Raw genomic sequence first — 16998 nt, forward strand, 5'->3', positions numbered from 1 at the left:
CCTAATGGTGACAAGCAAGTCAAAGTCGAGTTCAAATGTACCAGGCACGAATGTATAGTAGAATATTCAGATTACAGGGCCAACCTTAGTATATAAGGCCAAAATAAATGTAGTTTTCTTTTAGTCTAATAACCACTTGTTGTCTCTTTCCCTCTCCTCTTCACAGCAAAGAACTTCTTCCGTGTTTCGGATCGTACTGGCGGTCCGCTGCAGAGCCACTGCTTCCAGGCCAGCGACGCCTTCAACAAGCAGCAATGGATCAACTGCATCAGACAAGCCAAGGAGGCCGCAGCACTAACATCAGACCTGCCAACACTACAGACACTACAGACAGGACAACAGACAGGACCATGTGTGGATACAGGGGGTCCTGGGGGGCACATAGGGCCTCTTGTCGGGGCCGGCCTGAGTTCCTGTGTTGATTCAGGTCTTGAAGTTGAAAAGGGGCGTGTTTTGGGAGGAGAGGGAGGTCCGAAAGATGGAGAGAAAGATCTAGGGTTGAGTGTGGATACTGGGAAGGGTTCGGAATTAGATGGAGACACACGGATGGACAATGAGAGAAGGCCGACGATCGGTGATACTGGAATTGGTTCAGAGATGCAAACGGTGGATGGAGAGACTGTTAGTGGTGAAGGTAAAGATGTCCACACCTCCGTTCTGTCTTCTGTTCCTCCCGGGCAAGAGGAGGAGCGGAATGGCATGGCGGAAGGGGAAGATTTGGGCATGGACACAGATGAGGAGCTCAGTCACAGGTGCTGATGCTTACTGTCCGACCAATCAAAAAAAAGAGAGAAAAGAAAAAAAACACTGACGGACTGACACTTCAGCCAATCAGATCCCGGATATGGGGGATGATGATGATGTCATTGACGGACAAAGTCAATACGAATGTCAACGATCAGACAATCTCGACAGTGTTCCAGAATGCTGTGAAAGATGTATTCTGACATTCTGACCTGACTGCCAATAGAAATGTTCAACAGGTTTGTTCTAGAATTCCACAACATTCTAGAACTTCTTATTCTTGTTAACCCAGTTGGTGCCATCGTGGAACTGAACGATCTAGAATGGATTTCCATGTGCAAAGATGGTTCCCCGTTCACTCTAGTGACTTCAGGCACATACTGCGAAAAACTAAAAAAGAACGTTTGACATGACTGTTGGAGACTATATGATTTATATTTGCACCGAATGGATTAAATGCTGACAACAGAAAGACTTAAATTGGAGTGTTTGTGATACTTAGAATTTTTTTATTTATGGTCTCGCTGCCTTGTGAAAATGATACATGTGTATGGGTGAAAGTATAACATATGATCTCAACTATATGTGAATGTATGAATGTCTACGTACGCTCACTAAGAAATTGCCAAAAACAAATGATTAATCTTGTAGGACTTTTCTGTAAAATAGCTTTAATTGCCCATTGCCTCAAACCCGCATCAATCCATACTTTTAACATCGAGTTACTCTGTGTATTGTAAAAAAGTTTGTATCATCTTTGAGTTTTCAAACTACTTTTGAGCCTATTTAAGGTCCTAATATAGTTTAAATTGATTAATGCAATGCTTATGATAGCATAACCACAGGCATATTGCTAAAAATAAATAACTGGAATATGTTGTTATTAAACATGTTTGCATACAATTATTATAAGAAGAAATTTGTAAGATGTCCACTTTGGTATGACTTATCCCTTGCTTACCCCAAATAGTTTTGTATTCATGCAAGTCACCAATTCAGTTTTGTAAATTGAGCACTTAGTCTAAAAAAACCTCTAATGCAATACACAATGGGTTTTCAGTTTTGACCATCTATCCCTACAGCTTTGCCACAATGGACTGTAAACCTGGAACTGCCTTCAGCTGCTGCAGGTGTCAATATAAAATGTGCTGTAAAGTGAAATGTTCATTGTTTAATCATGACAGCAAAAAGAGCCTGTTGTATTTGTACTGTATGTATGTAGAGAATGTACATGAAGAAATCCATCTGTATATTAATGTAGGAACAAGCCAAATATGTCTGTTTTTTACGTGTTGATTTACAATGTCGAGACAATCAGTTTGAGTGTATACTGTATATATGACCATTTTCAGGATAGTTTTGATACTAAAATGATGATTATAATGGATTTAGGCTACTACAGTGTTAAGGTTTTCAGACACGTTAGCACATTTTATAAGGTGGGTTACAGAATTTACACACACTGTTTTTTTTATTTCATTCTTTTGAGTAAATTGTTTTAAAGGTTATATTGAGTTGAGTTATAAACTGATGTGTCTGGATTTTCACAAAACCAAAGCATTAATAAATTGTAATAAAATAAGTTTGTCGATGAACCGGTGGTTATTTGAAGTTGCAAATGAAGTGATTCAATGTTTGATTAAAGACAAAATGAAAATATTGAAACGTTTTTGCCTGTTATTGCCATGTGAACTTTTCATACATACACACACGCACCTTTAAGGTCAGGTGACCACAGTACTAAAGTCAAATCGAAACACAAACAAATGCTTCAAAGTAAGAATTTTCAAATGCTACAATTAATAAAAAGAATTGTAGAATAAATGTTTAAACAACATAATTCTCCATCAATTTGCCTTTCTAGAGACCAATGACTAAAACAAGGTCTATTTATTTGGCATCATACAAAAAATAAAAATCTGACAGTATTAATGTAACTATTGATTGATTGATTAATTGATTGAAATTGATTTAGATGCAACAAAAGAAAACAGAAATGGTCATACAGGAAATAATGGTGATACACAAAAAAGAAAACATAAAGAACAACATGAATGACACACACTTGATATGGGTTAGATGTCCTTAAAGTATATAAAGTCAACAGTTACAAATCTAGGTTTTAAGATGGACTGTGATTTTAAACTTGACACGCAGATTAGTGCTGTAGTGAAGTCCAGCTTTTTCCGCTTAAGGCAGCTGGCAAAGGTAAAATCCATCCTGTCCACTCAAAACTTTGAAACAGTAATCCATGCTTTTGTAACATCCCGGCTGGATTACTGCAATGCTCTCTATTTAGGAGTCAGCCAGTCTTCCCTCTCCCGTCTTCAGCGCATTCAAAATGCTGCTGCACGACTTTTAACTGGGACACCAAAGAGGGATCACATCACACCAATTCTGGCCTCGCTCCACTGGCTCCCTGTGCATTTTAGAGTCCGTTTTAAAATTATTTTATTTGTTTATAAATCCTTAAACGGCTTTGCCCCACCGTATCTCTCTGAGCTGCTTCACCGGTACTCTCCTGCTCGCTCTCTGAGGTCAGCTGATCAGCTCCTCCTGGCAGTACCCAGCTCAAAGAGGAAGCTGAGAGGGGACAGAGCGTTTTCCATCGCTGCTCCAAAAACGTGGAACAATCTGCCCTTCCAAATCAGACAGGCCCCTTCAATCACAATTTTTAAAAAACACCTCAAGACCCATTTTTACTCGCTGGCTTTCGACCCAGTGTGAGACTTTTGATGTTATTTTATTGTACCTTATTTTTGTTATTTTAGATATTATTTTTTACCTTAGCTTTATTCATTTTTCTATCTATTTTTATTGTACCTTATTTTACTTATTTTTATTGTACTTTATTTTACTTATTTTCATCTATTTTTATTGTACCTTATTTTAGGCCTGTACAGCACTTTGTCTCTGCTCTGGTTTGATGAAAGCGCTTTATAAATAAAGTTGGATTGGATTGGATTGGATAAAGGAGTGATATGAAGTACACACTTATTTAATCCTACCTATTCTCCATAAATTATTGGTAGTTATCTATCAACTTCTTCAATCCTATATTTTTTCAGACTCATCCCAATATAATATATATGATTATTTTAGTCTTTCCACAACTGAATCAGCTTCAATGTAAGTAAACAATGATTGAGACCATTTTGTCCAGAAGGTGGCAGTAGAGAGTCAATTAAACCAGATTTCCCTCTAGATTAAATCTCAGTGAAGAAGAATTCACTTCCCAGGAAGCATGGCGCGGGTTGTGTACTGTTGCTGGTTCGTCTCGGATATTATTGGGACCAGGAGGTAACAGCGGTGTCATCGCGTGGCTCTTACCGGGAAACAGCAACTGAGTGACGGATAGGAAGTTTACGAAGAGAGGGGTCTGTCTGGAGGGTCGGCTGGAGGAATATCGACAATGGACAGAGGAGGGAGGGAAGGCGCCCGTCCTCATCCGAGGAGGGCGTCTGCTGCTGGCGCTAACGTTAGCCTGCAAGATGGCGAGGTGGAGGTGATTGAGGTCCAAGGAGCCTCCCGAGTGGCTCACCCAGGTCCAGACCGACTTGGTGCTGCTATCGGCGGGTTGAATGAGCGCAGGAACTCGGCAACGCAACCGATGTACCAGAGGCATATGCCCAGGGAGCCGCTTAAGTTCCACATACCGAGGAAAACCAAGGAAAAGAGAGGTGGGCTTGTCCGCATATCTTCTTGGCTGTTACTAACATTATAACACAGCCCACAACTTATACATGTTTATCTTTACTAAACAGTAAACTGATTTATTTTAGCTATAAAGTCTCAACTATTGCCCTGAAGTTATCCGTGCCTTCAACCGAAGGGACGGGGTTCATGTCTTAGCGGTTTAGCTAGTAGCTACATTCAGTAAAAACCGGTAAAAACGCAAAAACATTACAAATAAAATTCAACACAGTGTATTCAAAATGTTTAAACAGTCTGTTCCCATGTATATAAAAAAACGACATAAAACTGTCTACGTTGTTAGTTACGTTCTTTTAAGTTTGTTTGTTATGGTGCCGAAAAGCTAGTAGCTAGCTTACCCCAAATATGGAGTAACCGCCTTCTCTGAATTCTTGTTTACGTTTGAGTTTGCTGGACGTGTGTGAACTCATACACAGCCTGCATGACCGTTTGCTGTTATCAGAAAGACACTAAAGATGAGTGGAAAACCTAATACAAATGGGTGTTTTTGTTGTGTATTCTCTTTAAACTATGGATGTTTAAAGTTGGGGAGAAGTGTATGTAGTTTTGTTTTGATGCACTCATTCGAGATTTAATGGTAGGTTCAGTGATTCTGGAGAACGTTTTTGTCATTATTAGGCTACTTTTTGTTAAAATCAGTGGCTGTCACAACTGCTAATCGTTCGTTTTGTTGTGTGACCCGGAAAACAAAAAGTTAGTGTTAATACACAGCTTAGGGCAAGGCTCTGTAAACTGGTGTGAATAGATTGGATGTCATTAAAGGGCCCCCCATAGCTAGCTAGCAACATGACATTTCAGTTTAGCTTAACTTTTACTTTTTTAATTGGTATAAATTAAAGAGAGAAAAACGAAGAAGATAGGGATGAAGTTGATATAAATTAAATCATTGTTTTGATCTTAACTTTGCACCAAGTTAAGATTTGCTCTGATGCACAAGTTTGAGAATCATTTGAGCTTTAAACATGTAAAACAAATCAAATAACCTATCTGAAGAAGAGGGAAAACGCCACTACAGATGAGGGCAAAATACAACAAATCAGTTTTTGTTTTATCGTCTCATTAAACCGTCAGTTTAGAAAGAAATAAGTGTCAGCAGCGCTTCTGGTTTCCTTCAAACCATCAGTGCGAATAGGAAAGGTCATAAAGTTGACAGAGGGGAGGAAGAGTTAAGACCCAAAAAATGTGAAAAATAATCTAAGTCCAGATACTCAAGGTCAGTTTCAAACACATAAAATGGCCTGTTAGAAATATATCTAAATAAATATATATATATATATATATTTTTTAATCTTAAATAAAACCCAGACTCTAGAAAACCCACATAACTGCACATTTTAAGCTCATTATGAACACATAGACAAAAATGTACAAAAATATAAACGTATACAATCATCAATTTGTCATATTGGGGGTTATGTTTCAGGACCTCTCTCAGGTGTCCGAGGCACCAGCTGAGCCCAAGGAAACAGATGTAGCAGGGATTTTTTTTTTGTCCCAAGAGAATTTGGCAGAAAAACGTCTCCAATTGTCCTGTTATAATTAGGGCAGCCTAACAACACCTTTTATGAGCTCCCAGGTGCCCACACCTTTTGTCTGGGTTTTGGGCGAGGCTCACCTGAACTGTGCTGAAAACTGGGTAGATGATAGTTGGAGTTTAAATACAGAGGTTATTTGTTGTTTTGGAATACGTTTTTCCCAATTTAATTTAATTTTAATTTATCTTACTTTTTTTTTTAAATGCTCAGAAATGTGTGCTCTACAAGTCGCGGGCCGGATGTTTGACACCACTGCCTTAGACACTTGACACAATCAATCATCAATATTAGCATGCTATTTAGCCACATATATTGGCCTATTTACAGCCCTCAGAAAACTGACAGCTCTTGTTAGATGCAAGTTCATCAATTCATGGCTTAAAATCCTGAGCTGTAGAACTTTCAGCAGACATTCCTAGCTGTAAGCCACGTAAGTTTCCTAACAGTTGGGAGCGTATGCGACGTGCGGATATGGCACAGGCTCCATGAAGAATAATAAAAAAGAAATAAATAAAAATATATGATTTTTATTTATTTTTTTCAGATTGATTCAAATCGGCCGAATTGATTCGCGATCAATTCAGATCAAAACGTGTCAAACTCAAGGCCTTGAGTTTGACACATGGACTCGTGGACTGCCCTCTGAGAACAGTGTATATTAGAGAATCACTACTCCTACAGTGAAACCTTTTAACTCTGCAAACACTACTAATTAGACATTATGGGTTAAAAAAAAAGTTAAAAAGATTGATTGTAAAAACACAGACTATTACTAACCTTTGTGTCCATCCCCCTGTCTGTCTGTCTGTCTGTCTCTCCCCCTGTCTGTCTGTCTGTCTCTCCCCCTGTCTGTCTGTCTGTCTATCCCCCTGTCTGTCTGTCTGTCTGCCTGCCTGTCTGCCTGCCTGTCTGTCTGTCTCTCTCCATCCCCCTGCCTGTCTGTCTGCCTGTCTGTCTGTCTGTCTGTCTATCCCCCTGTCTGTCTGTCTGTCTCTCTCCATCCCCCTGCCTGTCTGTCTGCCTGTCTGTCTGTCTGTCTCTCTCCATCCCCCTGCCTGTCTGTGTTCCAGCTCTGTCCCACTATGTCTCCACGGAGTCCCGGGAGTATGAGGACATGTTGACGGTGCTGACGTCCTGTTACCTGGAGACCAGCTCCAGCGGAAGCTTCACATACTGCAAACCTCGACTCATACACAGTGAGCTGCTGGAGAAAGAGGTGAGAGAGGGAGGGACCAGCCTTTTATTTTTTTAAAGATAATCTTTTGGCATTTTCAAGCTTTATTAGACAGTACAGAGTTGAAATGGGGAGACAGAGAGAGAGAGAGAGAGAGGGGGGATGCAGTAAAGGTCCACGGGTCAGATTTGAACCCGGGACCACTGCAACGAAGGCCGGAGCCAATATGGTACGCGCTCTATCCACTACACCACAGTGAGCTGCTGGAGAAAGAGATGAGAGAGGGATGGGTGGTGGAGGATCTTGTGAAGGTGGAGTCAGTGATTCTGGAGAACGCTTGTTGTCAAAATCACTTTTTGTCATAATCAGTGAATATCTCCTCACAATCCGCTACCTGTCCATACTGTGTGTGCACTGGAAACAATTCAGTGTTGTTACACAGCCTAGGCTCTGTAAAAGGGGCATGTTGCTAGCTACGGTGGGATCGTTTGTTTTAATACGCCTTTGTTGACATACCAGTTTACAGAGCCTAGGTTGTGTATTTACGCCAGTACACGCAATACGGACAGGTAGCGCGGATCATGGAATCGCTGACTCCACCATTTAATATGTACTGTTACTACTCCTGGGCTGCCTAAAATGAGTGAATTATGCGTATCATCTTAATCTGGATGGAATTTACAATGTATTTGTGGAGGTTTTTGTCAAAAAAGTTGGAAGCTAACTACAGAGAAGTACTGGTAATCATCATAATGGGGTCTGGAGAGAAATTCCACATCAGAGCAATGTTTGGTCTGACCAGTCGAGCTTCATATTGAATGGATTGTGTTTGTTTTCAGTTTGTGGAGAAGAGGAAGGAGATGAAGGGAGACGGGAGGACAGAGAAGGAGCTGGAGGAGAGCTACTGCTTCCTGATGACTGACCCTGTAAAGGTGAGAATGAAGCTGGTGTCTGAATACTCAATCTGTTTGTCTGTTCCATTTTCCAACCGTCACTCAGTGCGTTTACATGCAGACTCATAATCGGGTAAATAAACGAATAGGACTTCAACAGGACTTGTAAAATGCATGTAAACACCTTTATCCGATCTACTTCGCACACAAATCTGCACATTAACGGACAAGCAAAGTCGGATAAGAACACCTAGATAACTTGCTCATAGTCGGCATTCTCTCTGCATGTATACAGGGATCGGATATCGCATATCGGAGTTTGCGTTCTGCGCTTGCTCGAGAATCCCTGCCGGGGATTTCACAAGGAAGTGGAAGGAGACGACGTAAAAAATAGTAGGGTTGTTGCCGGAAGGGAACCGGACGTGGCCCTATAACCACTTGTTGAACGGGCTACAGCGCCACCTAGCATAGTGGAGACAGCCATGCATCGGACATTTATCGAATATTTGAAAGGCCATGTATACTCAGACAAGTGACGCGGTCCGTTCGAGTGGCAAGTTCGGTATATGTGATAATCCAATCCAGTTGTCCCATGGAAATGCACTGACTGTGTCCATTTAGACGATCATTGAGCGACGATCATATTGTGACAAGAGATATGACCGTATCTGTCTGTCTTGTGCCCTGAAAAGCATCTGGCTTTGCTATGTTAGCCTGGACAGACATCCAAACATGACTTATCTAGCGTATATTTCCACGGCTCTATTTGGCGATTAAGTTTTAATTACGCCTTTTTAGTGTTATTAAACATGGCGGTCACTCGCGGTGGAAAAGCAAATAACTGGTTCCCGATTGAGCACCGGCCCCCTGACATTGTACTGAACAGTTAAGACTGGGACCTGAATCGGTTGATGAAAGTGGATATTTCACCCAGTATGTAAATCTAATGTCTAATATTTGAATGATGTGTGTTTCAGCTGCCCCTGCTCTGTGAGAAGGGTCTGTTTGTGGGCCAGAGCTGGGTCACAGTGTTGGGAAACCCCAGTAAAGGTAGGAAGGCTCAGAGACAATGTCATGCTGGTTCAATGATTATAACACAACAGTCACTCTTTTGCCCTTTACCATGTATTTACTTTGAATTCTGCGTTGTTGTTCTTTGCATGCTAAACAAAGAACTCACAAAGAACTGGATGTGTAAATTACTCTTTGAGATAATATTGATTCAGCCTATGCCATTTAAACATTTTTTTTTACACATTTCTTTATTTGTCAGTTAACACACACATAGATCCACACAAGTTTACTGACACACAAGTTGGTATTGGAATGTGTCTTTTTGCATATGAATGTGTCTTTTTGCATATCCCCTCCCTCCCACACCCTGCACATGCAATTCCTCAGAGGGGGTCATGGAAAGAAAATAACTTTTATCTATTGTTTTTTGTTCTTCTTTGTTTGTTGGTCTGTGTGTGTGTGTGTGTGTGTAGGAGTGTACCTGTCTAAATACTCCGACCTGCTGCAGATTAACGGCATAAGTCCTGGATTCACCGGCGAGCTCCTTATCTTCAAAGTCATGAAGGTAAATCAGCAGAAGGGGAAAACGTGATGTCACTTTTTTTTGAATGTCTGCTTCCTGCTTTGCTGCACACACACCAAACAGACACTCTTTTGTCTGGTTCTCTTATCGGGACATTTTTCGACAGTCTGCCCTTCACTTCCATACGGTCTACTACAAGGAAGGCTGCTCCCCCTTTTCATTGTAAATCTACACCTGGCAATAGTAGTCATGCAGTGTGCTAATTTTACACAGACATAGTGGAAAAATGGAGAAAAAGAAAGCCCATTATCATTAAAATTACAGCATTTATTTATTTATTTGTATTGTGGTCCAAAAAAAATTATCTGTTGTTTTTTTCTTAGTTTTTTTTAAAGGCACAAGAAAAACACACATACAATCAAGGAACAGCTGTCTCAGAGTTAAAAATTACAGCATCTCTATACATGCATTTTACTATGTTCTAGCAGCTGCAAGCACTTGAACATTTTAGCACAACAATTCCCAAGTTTTTGTGTAAAAAAAAAATGTATTTGGTGGCTGATCTCTTCTCCGGCATTTCGTACAAATTCCTCTGGAGTTTTCTCATACTCTTATCGAGCTTATCACAATCCTTGGAAAGTTAAAAATGACATGGGAGGATTCTGTCTTGACCTAACTTGTGACAACAGTTGGCAAAACAACACATATTTTTTCAAATATAGACTCAACTCTCTCTTTCCTTATTATCAGAGAGCAGTGTACAAAACGTTGTTATTATCCAACACTGAAACAATTTTCATCAGTTAAAATAAACGTGGCCTTGATTTTCTTTGTTGAGACTTTGATCTGGTCGTCAGCTGCTATGTGAATGACCTGTAGAATGTCCTGATTGACCAATCAGAACACAGGATTTATAAGTGCCATGTAATAAGTGAAATACATTTTCAGTTTCAGAATGATGTTTGTGAAGTCTGTCATGTGGGTTCAAAGTCTGTGGACTGACAGGATGGGTCTCTGACCAAAAAGCTGCGACTCAAACCATGTAGTTAAATTTTTTTATTTAAAAAAAATGTTCTGCTTCTATTAGACAATTAGGAGAGACAGATGAAATGGGTAGGGAGGGGAATGACATGCAGAGAACGACCACGGGCCGGATTTGAACCCTTGTGTTTGAACCCTTGAGCCTCTCTGGGGGAGGAGGGGACACTCTAACCACTAAACCACGAGCGACCCCACTTCAACATTTTTTAACTGCCTCTGATACATCTTGCCTTGAGGGTGCCTGGGATGCATCTATGTAGTAATGTTCGAAATTTTCAGTTTTTGACTGTAGTAATTCTAAAGCATCTTATTTATTTTTATTTTTCAGGGGAAAGTGAAGAGTATCTATGACAACATTAAAACCCTGGGAGATCCAACGCCGCGCTTCGACAGCCACATCTCCAAGAACGCCAGCAAAGTGACATCACTCACTTCCTACCGCGCCTTTGAACTTACACAGGTAATCACACACACACACACGCACACACACAGAGGCACACACACACACACACACACACACACACACACACACACACACACACACACACACACACACACACACACACACACAGATACACACACACACACACACACACAGATACGCACACACACACAGAGACACACACACACACACAGATACATACACACACACACACTCAAAAGCATTCTGGATCGAAGGTCAACCAGAGACCAACTGATAAACAAATTTACCTCATCACCCTTGTTAATATTTAACATTCTAGACCAAGTCCCATTGTCTTCATATGTGGGTGGATTTGCTCAGTCGACAACAAACCGTTTTTTTCTACCAACATTTTGTTAAGATAAATATATTATATCAATGCACAGATATTAAAGTGTTTGCGCATTAAGGATTCAGTACAGCATCGAAAAAATGGCATTTAGCACCCAACCTACAGTAGTCTACATCCAATTACACATTGACCAGGTTTTGTGAGTTGTTGGTTGACTTGGTACTTTTAATACTTATGAAAATGAGTAGTCTTGGTACAATATTTCAAACGTACGATACATAAAACAGGGCCCTGAACTCTGCTGTAGTTTATTTTAATTTTTTTTATGTACATTTTTCGGGCGCTCTGGTGGCATAGTGGATAGAGCGTGTACCATATTGGCTCCGGTCTTCGTTGCAATGGTCGTGGGTTCAAATCCGACCCGTGGACCTTTACTGCTCTCTGTCTGCCCATTTCAACTCTATACTATCCAATAAAGCTAGAAAATGCCAAAAAATAATCTCTAAATGTACATGTTTCCTTTCAGCAATACTTCTATGAGTACGAGTTTGACGAGCTCCGGCAGCGACCGCGCCAGGTGTGTCCGTACGCCGTCGTGTCCTTCACGTTCAAAGCCAAAGACTCAGCGCTGCCCAGCAAACCTCTGGCCCCCATCAGGTATGGAGAGCTGGGTTAATTCAATCAGCCCTCGAGAAGTCAATTTAAAAACATCCCAAATCTGATGTTAATACACAGCCTAGACTCTGTAATCAGGCATGTTTCTAGCTAACTAAGGTGAGGCCCCTTTTTTTTAACATGTTGGTTTTTTTTTTACATACAAGTTTACAGAGCCTAGGCTGTATATTCACACCGGATTCTTCTTCCAAATCGCTGACTCCACCTTTAAATAAGTTAAATGAACAGTTTCCCTTTTTCTACATTAGATTGTTCCAATTGCCAATTTATTTGTCTGCTGTGTTTTGATTGACAGGTTGAACAGCCAATCAGCAGAGGGGAGTAAAGGTGAGCACTGGTCCCTGTTAATTATATTACAGTCATTACATCAGACCAGACTCTAAATAATAGACAAATTTGAAAGTAATTTTTCTCCTGCCTTGCCCTGAACCTGACATGAATAATAATAAGTTACCCCTTCTCTCTATCTCTGTCTCTCTCTCTCTCTCCATCCCTCTGTCTTTGTCTCTCTCTCTCTCTTTTTCTCTCTCTCTTTCTCTCTCTCACTTTCTCTCTTCCTCCCTGTCTCTCTCTGTCTGTATGTCTCTGTCTGTCTCTCTCCCTCTCTTTCTCCCTGTCTGTCTGTCTGTCTGTCTGTCTGTCTGTCTCTCTCTCCCTCTCTTTCTCCCTCTCTTTCTCCCTGTCTCACTCACACACACTCACTCACTCACTCACTCACTCACTCACTCACTCATTCACACACACACTCACTCACTCACTCACTCACTCACTCACTCACTCACTCACTCACTCACTCACTCACTCACTCACTCACTCACTCACTCACTCACTCACTCACTCACTCACTCACTCACTCACTCACTCACTCACTCACTCACTCACTCACTCACTCACTCACTCACTCTCACTGTAACTCACTCTCACTGTATCTCTCTCTCTCAGAACGTGCTCAGTTCACGGTGTGGAGCGGAGACTTGGTGAGAGGCGACCATGTTCTCTACCAGATGTGTCTGCGCTCCTTCTCTCCTCCCCTCCTGCCCCAGAGACTGTGAGTAAACAACTGACTTCACTGGTTAGGACTGAGATCTGTTCTGCTCCACTTGGGACAATGTGGGAATAAAGGACTAGCCTGTTTCCATCATAAGTGGGGAAAAATACACCTTGAACAACCCAATTCTGCCTAATTTAGTCTAGTAATGAATGATAATGGATTGGATTTATATTGCTCTTTTCCTGCCACAAAGACTGTGAGTAACCAACTGACTGACTTCACTGGTTACGATTGAGATTAGTTCTGCTCCAATAAGCCCAAAATGTTTCTAAAATTAAAAAAATAATGTTATTAAAATATAAAACTAATAGCACAAAATCAGAGAGTGGGATTTAAGTGCCTGCTTGACTCCATCTGTATTAAACAAAATCCACCTTGCACAACTCAATCCTGCCTTATTTAGTTGAGAGAATAACTGATGAATTACAAGTGCATCCTCGAAATTTCCAAATGATTTACTGTGTATCTCTATCTCCCCATGTGTGTCCTTCCTTCAGACCAGAGAAGTTGGAGATCGGTTGTCTGATGAGGCTCCAGCAGGTGACCAAGATGATTCCCTCAGATCTCTTCTCCTACAACCTCTACAGCAGCGGCCAGGAGGGTAAAGGGCAAATACACTGTTACACTCACGGTACATGAGCCCTTAGCACTTGGTAGGGCGTCCCCCCCGGGCCAAAATGCCAAAAAATATCTTTTAAAAAAAAACGAAAAAGAACAGGATTCCTAAGCACTATGGGAAAGTATAGTATTTAAATGTATTATTATGGGAAAAAGAAGAGTGGGAACCCTGGTAATAGCTGTTATTTTCTGATGACCTCTGATTTCTTTCTTTTAATTTATCATTTTTATTTGTAGTAATTAGCAACTGTTGCACCGTCTACATTTTGGTCACAACCAACTAAAACAGAAATTATATAAAATAATAAATGGATTTTGCTTTCTTTTCTTTGTGTGTGTAGTTGTGAAAGGCGGGTTTTGCTGCAGTCTTCTGGAAGTGACGGACAGAATTCGATCTACAACGAGCGTGAAGACACTGCTGCACGAACTGGAGATCAAGAGAGTGGTGGGTTTAGTTTACTTTGATATGTTGACACAATATAGCTCCATACAATATCGACTACTCACATATATTGTAATGTACAAACAAGACATTCAGCTACAAGGGGATGTTCATCTCATAAAAAAATCGGGATATGATATTTTTGCCATATCGCCCACCCCTAATCTGGTTCATACTAGTTATCTTGATAATGTTGGCATAATGTCCATTTTCTAATATCTTAAAAATTAAATATTAAAGAGGACCTATTATATTACTTTTCTGGTCTTAATTTCTTGTTTTACACTGCTATAGAGCAACCTGACATGAATCACATCACAAAAAACTATGTAGATTTTCGGGAAGCTCTTTCTCTTATTTTGGCGATCCAGCACGTCCTGTCAACACTTGAGTGTGTGTGCTTCGGCAATCTCCGCTCCCTCCGCCTGTGATCGGCCATCTCCGCTACCCTCCCCCCCCTCCTGCAAACCCCACTCCGTTGTGATTGGTTACCTTCCTTCCGGAACACTTTCAGTGGCGGGAAGCGCGAGCATGGACCTATAAGGGCGCGAGGCAGACGCGAACAGGGAAGTGACAGCATTACCATACATGGAAACATCCGCGTGGTCACGTCACAAATTTTTATGCGACGTCACAAATTATGAAAGGGTAGACCGCTTTGAAGACGTGACTTCTCGACTGGCTAGAATAGTGTTTAGTGCTCTGCACAGACACCCCAGACGGTCAGCAGGGAATACGTCGAAATGCATGTAAGTCATTATTTGATAATTTAGTATGGTTAAGCATGACTATGAATCATCATAACAACGTTTATAGGTCATAAAAGTCAAAAAGCATCATAGGTCCTCTTTAAGTGAACAGAAGTTGGTTAGAAAATGAGATAATGATTGTTGAATGACAGTTATCTGTTGTCCCTACAGGTTCTGGTGACTCCACTCACAGACAAAGGATTCCTCTTCATTCTATCCAGTGTTCAGATGGCCACGCCCGATGGTATGACACTAGTTTAGCTGTTTACTATTAAACTGTGTCGAAAATAATGTTATACAGGCCACTACAGTAAGGCGTCGCAAAGTGTCTCACTACCTAGTTGTCAAAATGGGAAATGTATTTATAATTTCTCTTTTATTTTCAAATGTAAAGTCTGTGTTTTTATATTTTCAGAGAGAGGAGAGACGTGGAGCAGGTGTCTCCAGGCTTTGTTTATCTCACCAGAGACCAAAGATGTGGCATCTTACAGTGAGTAAAGTGTGTGTGTGTGTCTGTCTGTCTGTGTGTCTGTCTGTCTGTCTGTGTGTGTGTGTGTGTGTGTGTGTGTGTGAGTGTAAACCGTAATCCACAAAATCCTTCTAACCATGTATTTTGGGGAATTAGATTTAGTTTACATTTTATAATAATTTATAATACAACACTTATTTTCAAAGTAAATTTTGATGTTGTTTTCTCGTTTCCTTTCGTAGCATCAAGGTATGCCTCGTCTTCCCGCGACGCCTCTGTGTCCTCGATGCCTGTTGTCGCGGTGATGCCAGGTCTGAACCAGTTCTTACCGGCTCTGCACCACGCGCTGGTGAAGGCCCGAGCCAACCCGCCCCCCGAGCTCTCTGCCGGGGTCGAGCGCCAGGCGAGAGACTACCTCATCGGCCTCAACGAGGGAAAGGTACCAACTACTCAGCTTTTTTTATTTTTATTATTATTTTGTCATTTTCAAGATTTATTAGGTGGTACAGAGTTTAAATGGGGAGACAGAGAGAGAGAGAGGGGGGATGACCTGCAGTAAAAGTCCACGGGTCGGATTTGAACCCGCGACCATAGGGCTCAACGACAGAAAGGTACCAACAACTGAACCCATCTTCTTAAATCTTCAAATAATAGCAATCCTGTTTGTACTGATGATTGATATTCATTGGATTATTATAATTATTTTATTACCTTTTTAGAATGAGCCTTTTATATCTACATAGGAGCCGGGCGTCTCGCCATGTTGCACCGCAATGTTTCTACAGTAGCAAAGAACGGACAAACTTAACGGGCTTACATGTTTTTAATATATAGTGGGCATCCTGGGGAAATGCACCTGTTGGAAGAGGAGGAAGAAGAAGAAGTTATATAGAATAAATAACTAAATACTCTTCATCTCATCACTTGATATTGTGGAAAGACTTGAGGCAGTGGTGGGTGATGCCATCTTTAGTAACTACTAGCTTCTTGTCCTTGAAGGCCACCGTAGCTTCTGTAAATTCGCCGAACGGGAGGGGTTGACACGGAAAGTTGCAATTTAGAACTTTTGCTGCTTTCACTTACCTACCCTTACCTAAACACACATTCCTGCCTTTTCTCTCTCCAGGTTAGAAAGTACCCCATGGGCGAGTACGACTCAAATATGGACGAGCCCGGGAAGCCGTTCCCCGCTCCCAAACACCACCGGCTGAACATGGACGGCTACCTGAAGTCCTACGTGTACAGCCCCGTGCTCTACATGCTGTCAGTGGCCCGGGCCAGGGGCATGGTGGAGGGACACGGCTGCCCCAAGGAGGCACAGGGCGGGACGGGCAGGAAGAGTTTAGTGGACCCCAGAGTCAAGGCAGGCAAAGAGGCAACCAGCAACTCTACAGGGGATCAGACCAACAAGCAAAAGGTGAAGATGGGATATTTTGGACATTACTAAAACAAATTATGGTTTACTATATCTATGGCTTTGTTTCAATATTTTGCTCTGATTTTATCTGTATTTTATTGTTTGTTTTTCATATAACAGTTGATTATTTCTGTCATTATTAGGGCTGTGCTAAAAATGTAATGCCGCAATATGTCGATATACT

The 16998-nt window shown here is 41.2% G+C and overlaps 2 protein-coding genes across 8 annotated transcripts in view; both read left to right on the forward strand.

The window, feature by feature from the left end:
• arhgef3 (Rho guanine nucleotide exchange factor (GEF) 3) overlaps positions 1 to 2359 on the forward strand; it is a 98833-nt gene extending 96474 nt beyond the window's left edge. For all 3 annotated transcript variants that reach the window (XM_080026785.1, XM_080026786.1, XM_080026787.1), the window contains one exon: positions 167 to 2359. In XM_080026785.1, coding sequence (XP_079882911.1) covers positions 167 to 759 — 593 coding nt within the window. In that variant the 3' untranslated portion in view covers positions 760 to 2359. The remainder of the gene's footprint in view (positions 1 to 166) is intronic.
• A 1654-nt stretch (positions 2360 to 4013) lies between these two features.
• The window catches only part of tasora (transcription activation suppressor a), a 28031-nt gene continuing 15046 nt past the window's right edge, over positions 4014 to 16998 (forward strand). For all 5 annotated transcript variants that reach the window (XM_080026151.1, XM_080026154.1, XM_080026152.1 and 2 more), the window contains exons 1-15: positions 4014 to 4424; positions 7064 to 7209; positions 8007 to 8099; positions 9038 to 9110; positions 9548 to 9639; positions 10967 to 11098; positions 11920 to 12050; positions 12364 to 12395; positions 13011 to 13116; positions 13617 to 13720; positions 14079 to 14182; positions 15100 to 15172; positions 15344 to 15418; positions 15640 to 15836; positions 16524 to 16814. In XM_080026151.1, coding sequence (XP_079882277.1) covers positions 4157 to 4424; positions 7064 to 7209; positions 8007 to 8099; positions 9038 to 9110; positions 9548 to 9639; positions 10967 to 11098; positions 11920 to 12050; positions 12364 to 12395; positions 13011 to 13116; positions 13617 to 13720; positions 14079 to 14182; positions 15100 to 15172; positions 15344 to 15418; positions 15640 to 15836; positions 16524 to 16814 — 1917 coding nt within the window. In that variant the 5' untranslated portion in view covers positions 4014 to 4156. The remainder of the gene's footprint in view (positions 4425 to 7063; positions 7210 to 8006; positions 8100 to 9037; positions 9111 to 9547; positions 9640 to 10966; positions 11099 to 11919; positions 12051 to 12363; positions 12396 to 13010; positions 13117 to 13616; positions 13721 to 14078; positions 14183 to 15099; positions 15173 to 15343; positions 15419 to 15639; positions 15837 to 16523; positions 16815 to 16998) is intronic.

The sequence above is a fragment of the Ammodytes marinus genome (genome assembly GCF_949987685.1).
Source record: "Ammodytes marinus genome assembly, chromosome: 4".
Taxonomy (NCBI): Eukaryota; Metazoa; Chordata; class Actinopteri; order Uranoscopiformes; family Ammodytidae; genus Ammodytes; species Ammodytes marinus.